At 41.3% G+C, this 10434-nt stretch overlaps 1 protein-coding gene across 1 annotated transcript in view; it reads right to left on the reverse strand.

The window, feature by feature from the left end:
• Positions 1–5186: 5186 nt before the first annotated feature.
• LOC106519059 (IQ motif and SEC7 domain-containing protein 1) overlaps positions 5187–10434 on the reverse strand; it is a gene marked incomplete at both ends in the record, with an annotated part of 51032 nt that continues 45784 nt past the window's right edge. The window contains 1 exon segment of the mRNA XM_014010572.1: positions 5187–5294. Coding sequence (XP_013866026.1) covers positions 5187–5294 — 108 coding nt within the window.

The following is a 10434-nucleotide window of genomic DNA, read 5'->3' on the forward strand; positions in this document are numbered from 1 at the left end:
GACCAATTGTTCAACACTTCAACCTGAAATGTTGGAGCAGACGTTGAACTGGGGGAGACTTTTGACAGAAACCGTCTGGTAAAGAGGGGGGTGGGGGCTCCCCGCCAGGTGTTGTGATGAATCGTCAGTGCATCTTAACACCATTTCACCAAACACCTTCAAGTCGGGCCTGATGTGCCTTTGACGACGCTGGTGTAGGGGTGTCGGTTGTGAAAGTACAGAGGCGAAATGGGTCAAAGTCACAGAGCTGAAATGATGTGTGTGTGTGTGTGTGTGTGTGTGTGTGTGTGTGTGTGTGTGCGCGCGCGCGCTTGAAGACCACTTGCAAAGTAGTTACTATCAAAGTGAGGTCTTTGATGTGAAGCGAGGACCTTGTCCCTATCTTTTTTTTTTTGCAGCTCCTCTGTGCTTTACTAGTTAGGTTTAGAGGTATGGTGTGAATTAAGTTTTGATTAAGGTTAGTGTTAACTGTAGACCAGTAATGGTTAATTTTAAGGAAAATGTCTGGGTTAGACATAAATACAGTTACAAAAATGAACGGAAGTCAGTACAATGTCCTCAGTTTGACGCAAATACAAGGATGTGTGTGTGTGTGTGTGTGTGTGTGTGTGTGTGTGGGCGGAGGCATGTGCTGCTCCCTGCTCCTATCAATGATGCTGTTGTTGCTCAGCTGATTCCAGGGCGACGGCTGTTTATTGTGACCAGATTTGACTCGCCGCCCACACAGAGTTGTGCAGAATGTGAGGTGCACAAACACCAGACCCTCTATAAAACACCACTCAGTGCTGAATTACAAAAAACATTCATTTTTTAAAATAATTCAAATGAACAAAAGTCCAGCTACTACTAGTCTTCTTTTGTCTAAGGCTCTGTCATAAAACAGTCACACAGACCGGTCCATCTATGCTTCCTCTGGTTGTTCATGAATCAGCAGATGCTGGGCTTGTCCTGCACAGACCTGAGTTTTCAGAAACAAAGTGAGCATCACAGAACCAAAAGAGGCACGAAGCAGAAATCAGCGCAACGCAGCGAGCGTGTGACGGACGTCTGCCTCATATCCTTTCCAAAACGTGATAAATTTGCTGAGTTTATCGAGTCTCTTTGTGATTAACTATTTTTTTAAAGAAAATATAAAGTTGTTGTGCGACATCATCGATTTCTCCTCTGGAATAAATCTGTTTAATTCCAAAACTGACTGCTGTGGCTCAATAATGTGATGACATCAAGTTTGTTTTCGAGGCGTTTTCTGTTTCACAACTCAGCCGTTTCAGCGCTGTTACTCGGCACAAAGGTGCACCAGGGGTGGGCTAGCTTTGACCCCTCTCTCTCTCTGCGCCTCGATTCATTTATGAATCACCCTGAGGCGGCCAAAATGCATCTAAGTCTGGAACTGAGGTGTCTGTAAAAGAGCCTATGGACCTTGTGGGCACAAATGAAGAATATTCAATCATATGGAGATTTTCCAACAATTCTGAGCAGATCTTTTGTTGTGGATTAAATATTTATCTAATAAAAGTCATATAGACTCAGACAAAAGTTTCTCATTGTCATTGCAATTTCATGAATATTATAAACTTTTATGCAAAGTCCAAGCAAATAACATTGGAACAAATATTAATTCCATGACTATAATGTGGTTGTAATAACAGCAGTGGCCACAGTTTAACAAACAAACAAATAAAGCTTCTTGTGTGATGTTGTGTGATGTTGTGTGTCTGCATCGTTGCCTGACCCACACTCGGTGCAACAGAACTGCGAATCACACCGGGAAGGGGGAAGGAACTGTTTGAGTGGGACTCTGGGCAGGGACTCATTTTGGCAGCATGTGAGTACACAACTGTGATACTGAGCTGCCTCCGTTTAGTTTAAGCACATAAACAAACAGGAACAGCAGAGGATTAAAATGCGCCTTCTGCACCAATAAGAATCAAGCAAACAGATCAGCTGAGTGGCGTCTGTTTATAAAATCAAGCTCTTGGCAAAACAAAAGAAAAAAAAAATGTATTGTCTTCTGCTCTTCACGCTGGATGACAACATCCCTACACTCTCCACCACCAAGGCTGGATTGCCGTGAATTTGGAACACCTTTATTGCGAAGGCAATCATGAAGCTGCCGCACTCTTGGGACTCACCAAATGGGGTTTTTGTGCTATTATATATACTTATTTTGTGTGTCCCTCCTCCCCACGCTCCATCTGCTCCTGATGTTTTTTCAGACCTCATCAGGATGCAGCTATTGTTTAGAACAGGGGTGGGCAACCCTGGTCCTCAAGGGCCACTATCCTGCTGGCTTTGCTTGTTTCGCTACTCCAACACATCTGAGTCAGTGATTGAATTACCTCTTCAAGCTTGTTAATCACCCGTTCATTCAAACCAGGTGTGTCGAAGCTGGGAAACAAGTAAAACATGGCGGATGGTGGTGGTCCCCTCCCCCCGTGGACCAGGATTGCCTATCCCTGGTTTTGAAGATCACGTCACATCAGCACGAGGCTGCTGCCCAACGTGTTCTTTCCATGACTTCGTCACAATCCTGGTAAAAGCCTAAAATGGACAATTTGTTCCTAAGACACACATTTAAAGGGATAGTCTGGTTATTTTTTAAATGATGTTCTGTCTAATAGTTATCAATAATTAGTACGAAGTAATAACACTATATTTAGTTTTAAACCTCTACTTCTGCATGTCACCATTGAGTTTGCTGTTTTATCAGTCCAAACAGCAGCATCTAAAGGGCCCAGCGTACTCGTTAGAAAGCTGAACAGTCAACTACCGGTCGTGTGATTGAGAGGCGTTTGTTTTCACACCCACCTTTCTTAGTTCAGCTCCAAGAGAAAACTTTCCCCTGCTGTACTCGTTTACAGCACAGGACTCTTCCTGTTGGTAGTATACACACTAGCCGTGTTTCCATCCAATTTTAATTCGAATTTTGAGCGATTTTTTAAAAATTTGCTAAAAAGAAAAAACGAAGAAATGCATATCAGACGTGTTTCTATCAACCGGCTTGAAGCGAATCAATTACGTCAGACGCATGCATGTAGTAAACAGGAAGTAAAAGTCGCATCTCAGGAAAATGGAGAGAAGTTATCAGGAACGTGTTGCTACTATCAGGAAAGTTGTAATTATTCTGTCACATCAACTGGTTCTGGCTATGTTACTGCTGTCTGGAGACGTAGAGAAAGAAATGTAATTCTCTTCATGTTACGGGAATAACTAAGACGCCGACAGCAGGAGGGTCCAGCTGCAGTGGCGGCTGCAGTGGCTCTGGTACAGGCCTGGTACCATTCAGACAGCAGGAACAGCTGATCAACATGTGAGGTAAATGTTCGCTACATCAGAACTTATTCGGCAAATGTGTTTCCATCTCTCCTTTTGTGCATTAACCCTTTTTCAAAAAAAACAAAAATCACCTCAAGCGAGAGTATCAACTTTAATGCGAATTAGAGGAAGATTTTTCAAATCGTGCCGTTTCCATCCAGCTTTTCTGATTGCGATACTTCAAAACGTACATTTAAAAACATTGATGGAAGCACGGCTACTGATATCCACTCTTTGGCCACAAACCTGAGCGCCAGACTTTTCAGCGGCCGGACTCCACCGTGCGCGATGTTTGGGCTCTCTCCATCCAGGAGTTTTTGGTCATTTGACTGCCTTTACAGGTGTCTGAGTCATATACTGCAGATGGACGTACTTTCTGACTGCCTCTGTCAGCTCCTCTTTAAATAAATCCTGGAAGCGGAGAAGTTGGAGCAAAATGACAACTCAGCTGTCCCGAGTGCTTTTTCTCATGAACAAACATTCCTGTGAACTTATGACGAATCACATGATACATTTGACTGTGAGAACAAGTTTGGCCCCGGCCTTGGGTCAAGAAGGGGCTGGCGAAGCTGCTCTGTGGACAAAATGATACCACGCAACTACATCAACAAGAACTGATTTTGCAGCTTCGGATGGAATTGTAGTATTAGACCGGTGTGAATGGGGCTTAAAGAAATACTCTAAAACCCACCTGTTGGTGCATTTATAAGAGGCAGATAAAACAGCAGAACATGCTGCCTCAAACACAAACCTGATAAGAAGGGCTTTTTCCTGACTGAGGTCTTAGGAGTCGTGTTAAAACAAAACTGCCCCTCAATGTACAATTACCATCTCGTCTCAAAGTAGTCTTCAGAAATGAGTCAAAGACATCGTGCCGCATTCCACTATTTATCAATCAGCTGTTTGTAACGGTGCATCTGTGAGGAATGAGTAAACCTTCTGTACAGTAAATTTAGCTGCTGAGCTGAGGAGGAGTAATATGATGAACCAATGCTCCATTGAACCTATTAGCCTTAAGATGCACTAGAAAATTACTCACTGAGGAACAATCCTAACAAGACAAACAGAGAGAGAGGAGACGGTGAGAAATTCATCAGCAATAAATAGCAGTGAACATTTAATTTCTGCAACGTTACCAGAGTTTAAAAACGGCCTCCGAATGTTCTTACTCATCACATACTCCTGAACACAGATTTTTTTTTTAAATAGAACATTTTTTCCAGCTCTGCTGTGGGATTTATTTTTGTGCTGCACATGAGCCAAAAGTGGGCTATGGATTAAGAGCATATTTCTTTTTAATGATGAAGCACAAAGCACTAGGAGGCAGCTCTGAAACGCTCTCAAGTTTCTTTGAAGCCCCCTTTCCCCAGCCGGTCCCGCAGATTTTGACTGACGGCTCACTTTTCCCTCTCTCTCTCTCTCTCTGCGTTTGCCGAGAAGCCTTCTCAAGGTCTGAGCTCAGAGAACGCTAATGGCTGAGCAGCGCCGACGAAGGCTCATTTACGCAGGGACCGTATTTCATTAAGGCCGTCCCTAACGATCTCCTCCTGCCGAGTGCTTCTGGTTACAGAGGATGATGCGTGTGCATCGCGAGAACAAAACAAGAGGCACTCAAAACTGCATTCATGAAACGCTGATGACTGGAGAACAGCTGCAACGCCTCAAACATCGGCGTCCTGCGAAGTTTGCAGCTGTCAGGCTGTCACGGCCAATACACCTGACAAAGAAAGGCTAACTAGCAGGGCACTGATTTCTGCTCTGACAACTTTTAGACAGTGAGGGGAGGAATGAAATGCACTGCTGGACGTTGCGGCCCTGACAGGACCACACTATAGGTTACATTAAAGCTGGAAGAAAACATCTCACTGTACCCAAAAGAGGCAGAATTCCACCTGCGGCAGGGGACGACTCTCCTGCAACCTTCAGACACCAACCTCCCCAAGTTCTCCGTGGCCTCGATCGGCAGGGACGCGTGTCTCCTAAAGAAGGATAAACAGTGTCAAAACACCTCAAACCTGCTAACATAACAGATGTAAAGAAAAAAAAACTGTGAGAAAATGACTGCTCAGCAATGAAGCATCCATTTTATCTCAGAGGATTTCCCTATAACACCATCTCATCTGTGAGCTTAAATAAATGTTTCACATTAGAGACTGCAAACCCTCTGTAATGGAACTAATACTTTTATGTTTAAGCTAGTAATTCATGACATCCTTTAATGACCTAGGTTTCATGACATGCTGTTCATCTGCAGATAGAATGATTAAAGTCAGAACAAGGTCTGCTAACAACAATAATCATTCTTAGATTTAACTTGTGTTTCTTTGTGTTTTCCACTGGCCTTGTATCAAATCTTGCTAAGATGACATAATGGTGTTTGTTAATATATATATGAGGCCTCTTGAGACACAGTGAGTAGTGTGGAGAGACAGTGACAGAGAGAAGCAGAGGTACAGAGACAGGGCAGGTTGTTCTCTGTGTTTCCTGTTGTTGCAATAAAACTCAACTGATCATCTCACAGAGTGTCTTCATTCTTGGATAACGTATTTCTGTCTTTGTTAAATAAATATTGCCATAATAACACCCTCCTTCCATGACATGAAGTTAAAGTTTTTGTACAGAAAAGTAACTAAATATTTCTTGTTCTGAAACTGTGCACACAGCTTCGAAGCTGAGCTGAGGCCATTAAAATGTGTATTTTAAAGGTCGGAGTTTAGACCTCCAACTCAAGTGCAGCTTTTAAAACGCTCTGACAGAAAAAACAGACGCTGAGAAAGGATTTCCAGCTCAACACTCAGTTTTAGTGTTGGGCTCTTTTAGTGAAAGATAAAATCTGGGGATCCTACTGGCACAATGACATGTTTGTTTCTGGCAAAAATTAGATAAAGAAAAGAAACAGAGGACAAAAAACTACAAATAGTCACTTTTATATTATTTTTTCTTTATTTTTTTGTTTCAATCCAATTTCCCATCTCACAATCCCATTATACTTGAGCTTTGAACATTTCACCAGTTTTAAAACAGTTTGTTCCACCAACTGGTTGTGATTTTTTGTGTTTAAACCATTTTCTACCACCAATTGCTCCAAAACACAAGTACATTTTCACAGATTAAATAGTCTTCTTACACATAATAAAAGTAAAATGCATCTCTACTGCTGTTAGTTTTGTGTAAGATGTTATAATAGTCTTTGAAACATTTCTTAACCAAACGAAACATTTAATGGGAAACTGAGTCTGTTCTGATTGTTCAGTTTATTGGATCAAAACTCCAAACGTCACATTCATTTCAATGTTCTTTCATATCATTAGATTCATGAGCACTTTGAAGACTGCTCTCTCTTAAAAATGTTGCATTTATGTTAAAGCAAGTTTTAAAAATGCTCATTTCTAGCACTGATGGTGTTCCTGTCACTGTTTTAACACCCATGACTGAATGGTGGATCACAATATAAGAAAGTAACGACCGATTAATGATTGGAGTAACACAGCTAACCAACATTACCCAAATACAAAAGTGGCTCCAACCCAGTCAGGTTTATAAATACTGAGCTAAAACCTGGTGTGTTAGTAGCTGGATACCATCCCCAACACTCAGCTTACTTGATTAAATTTTTTGTCGACGTGCATTTACCAGAGGAGTGCAAGACTTTTATTTTGTGAATAATTTCACCAAGCTGAGACGTTTCTTGATGGTTTCAAATGGGCCTGGCACATTTATCAAACACACATCCACCAATCTGAAGTCTGTATTATGAAACAAAACCACATCTGCCATCGGGTTCATGAACTCATTTGCAGAAAACGAAAATGAACCCGTTGAAATCCATTCACCAACTCCTTCAGGTTCAAGGAAACCTCAGAGGCTGACGATGTCACTGCTGCTGTTTTGGTGTGGTAAATTATTAAAAGGGAAAATGATGACGGAAGTACAAACTGACTTAGTCTTTTTAGTTCAGTCCAACGGTGGCATACAGTCAAAAAGTCTGAACTTGTTTCAAATCTTTGAGTGAAGCGACTCCTTCATGAGCAGTGAGTTAATTAAAAACAACGCTCTCATCAGACAGAGGTAATCTGCAGCTAAAAGCCCACAGTGTTTCTGTTTTTGGTTTTTTTTTGTGTAAACATGTCATAGTAAATTAACTGCACATTTATGCTCATTTGACTGTATTTATGCAGCACTTTTCTGCTGTTACTGACCACATTCACACATATTAAATATTTTAAAAGTAGCTCTTCCTGCTTATCTTCTCCACCACACACACACACGCCACACACAGATCAGAGTGTGGTGGAAGAGTAGGCATTCACGTCTTGCCCAAAGACACTTTAACACGTGGACCAGAGAAGCTTCCAATTGGCAGGAACCACTCTTCCTCCTTAGCTCCAGCTGCCTCAGTTAGATTTGCTTTATTTATTTATTTATTTTTTGGTCAGAGCATTGAGAATGATGCCTAATGCCTAACCTCACATTCAGTTTGTTCAATCAAGGACAGAAAAAGGGAGTCCTAAGTACGAGCTGAGCATCCGCGAGGAGAGGACGACAGATTTGTTTGGTCTCATAGGACGGATCTGGCCGAGGGTGCGAGACGGCACCATCGGAGTGCTGAAATAGTACTGTTACCCCGTGTCCCTGCAGACAAATATCAGTTCGGATGTCTTGGTATGTACTGTCACTGCTGCACAAAAGGGCACCTTAAGGTTACGTATCTGTGTGAACCGAACACACTGTGCTATTTTAGACACAGCCCTTTAGCTGCAGAAATCTGCTGGTTCAACGCTATTTCAGCCATAACTCATCTGCAAGAGAAGTTGCAAGTGTGCATTCTTTGTGCTGCCCGTTTCTACATTATCTCCTTCAGCGTTACATCGGTGCTTTATTAATTATCTTAGAACAATATAATAGACGGAGCAAATAATTGGACTGATGTGAAACACTGTGCCGCTTTGAGACGCTCTCTTCACTGTCATCTCTATAATAATGGCTGAGCTGCATAATCCCCGCCTCTCTGTTTCTCTGAGCCTCGGCGGAGAAGTTCAGGAGGATAAAAGCCACAGACGAAGGCGTTCTTGAATGCCCGTAGTCAGTTTTCTGACGGGCTCCCCTGGACTTTGGAGTCAAACCCCCAACACAAAGACAAGGATGTGAACTCCGGAGGTCCGCAGTCATGATTACAGGGTCTTAAACGACGTGAAATTTCAATTAGCACGCTGTTCTCTGACCCTCAGACAAAACAGAACTGCCTTCCTCCAGAAAGCTCACAAATAAACATACACATAAAAAGATCATCTCAGTGTTGAACTATTGTTGCGTAAAATTACTTCAGCAGCTTTTTGTCACTTGTTCATCCGGGTTTATGATGTGCTAATGTGCATTAGGTGGGGAAACGTCTTATCAAACACTCACCAAAGAAACAATCCAATAAAAGCAGGTCATTGAAGCCATTGAGCCCCTGCCTGAATGTTCTAATCACATCTGAATAAAGCCATTCATTCTGATTACACAACAGCGGACCAATTAAAACACGACTGTGTTGTTACACCTCCCTCATTAGGCAATGAATTTGGTGGAAAATAACCCGAGCATTGGCGGCTTGGCCAAGCACACCCCCCCCCCCACCCCCACCCACAACCCCTCTTTCAAACCAGCAGAAAGCAATCCAGCAGGATCGGAGCTTATTTATTTATGGTGAGTGTGCCAAGTTCAGAGGCTTTTACATCATTAATGACGATCATACCCTGCCGAGCCATGTAACACACAAAATTTTAAACAGCCAAGCTCACAAGTGTCATGCTGTGGCATATTAACAAGGTGTGAGATGTAATTGTGAGTGTTGTCAGCAGTGGTCTATTGTGTCAGTTTAAGGGACATTAGGATTTTTCCACCCCACATATGGCTAGTTTTAAAAAAGAGGGATGTCTAAAACAAAATCAACCTTAAAAACAAGAAAGAAAGAAACACAAGAAAGAAATTTAAATAGATGCTGTATAATATTTACTCTACAGTACAACGGTGGGTATGCTAATAGACTAACTAATGATGGAACTAATTATTTGTTTAACAGATTAGCTTTTTTACAAACCTTTGAGTATGAGAGGGGCAGGAAATCATAAAATCTTGTATCTTCTACCTGCTCCTTTTCAAACAGACATGTAAAATGACATATCAATGGGCAAGGTCATTTGTTTTAATTTTATTTAAAAAAATTATTTTGTTTGTTTTTTGTTTCAGACAGACAGACACAAATCTTTTAGCTGACTAATTTAGCTTCTGCTAAATAAGATTGCCAGTTTTAGGTCTACTAACAGCTAACTAACAAACTAACCTTAACAGGTTTGTGTCAAAAAAGTTACTCTAAGTAAAGAGTAAATCTGATTTACTTTTTTCTGTTGTCTCAACGGAGCCCTACTCAGATCGACTTGGTGTGGGTTCAGTCTTTCTACTGAGCTGTCTCGCCCTCTTCCAGCTCGGTTCTTAGGACCTACTGAGCTGAGGATCGGAGAGAGTCGAGGTGAAGATGTGTGCCAGCCAAGGAGGTTCTGGAGTGAGCAGAAACCACGTGACCTTGTGATCGGCTGGTGAAGCTAGCGGCTAACACAAAACGGTCAAGAGTCTGGATTTCCTGTTACTGTACATGTTGACAACAGAGCAGAAAAAAAAGGACTGACTATGTAGAAATCATAAAAACTATTAATAATAATATTAATCCAACTCTTATTAATATTTTACAGTTTATATAATCTATCTAGTGATTTAAATAATGCCAGAAAAGCTGTTTGTGTTATGGATTTATTAACAGAAGATGAACAGGAAAACATCACATTTTACAACACAAGTCAGCAGATTTGATCTTATTTAGCTCAATGTGATCTGAGCAGAACTGAAGCTAATAATATAACAGTTTCAAATTGAAACAAGCTTATAAAGCAGATTTAACCACTGTTTTGAACTGGTTAGCAGATATTAGCTTGTGGAGCGTATATACAGAGTGTAGCATTCTGCTGAATCATGCTACAATAAAATACAAACTATTAAATATAACGTTGTCCTCTAATTAATATTTAGACCTACAGAGTTTAAAATAATATTATAAATGTATTTTTAGGTTTCTGTTAGAGG

The sequence above is a fragment of the Austrofundulus limnaeus genome, unplaced genomic scaffold, assembly GCF_001266775.1.
Source record: "Austrofundulus limnaeus strain Quisiro unplaced genomic scaffold, Austrofundulus_limnaeus-1.0 Scaffold70, whole genome shotgun sequence".
Classification (NCBI taxonomy): Eukaryota; Metazoa; Chordata; class Actinopteri; order Cyprinodontiformes; family Rivulidae; genus Austrofundulus; species Austrofundulus limnaeus.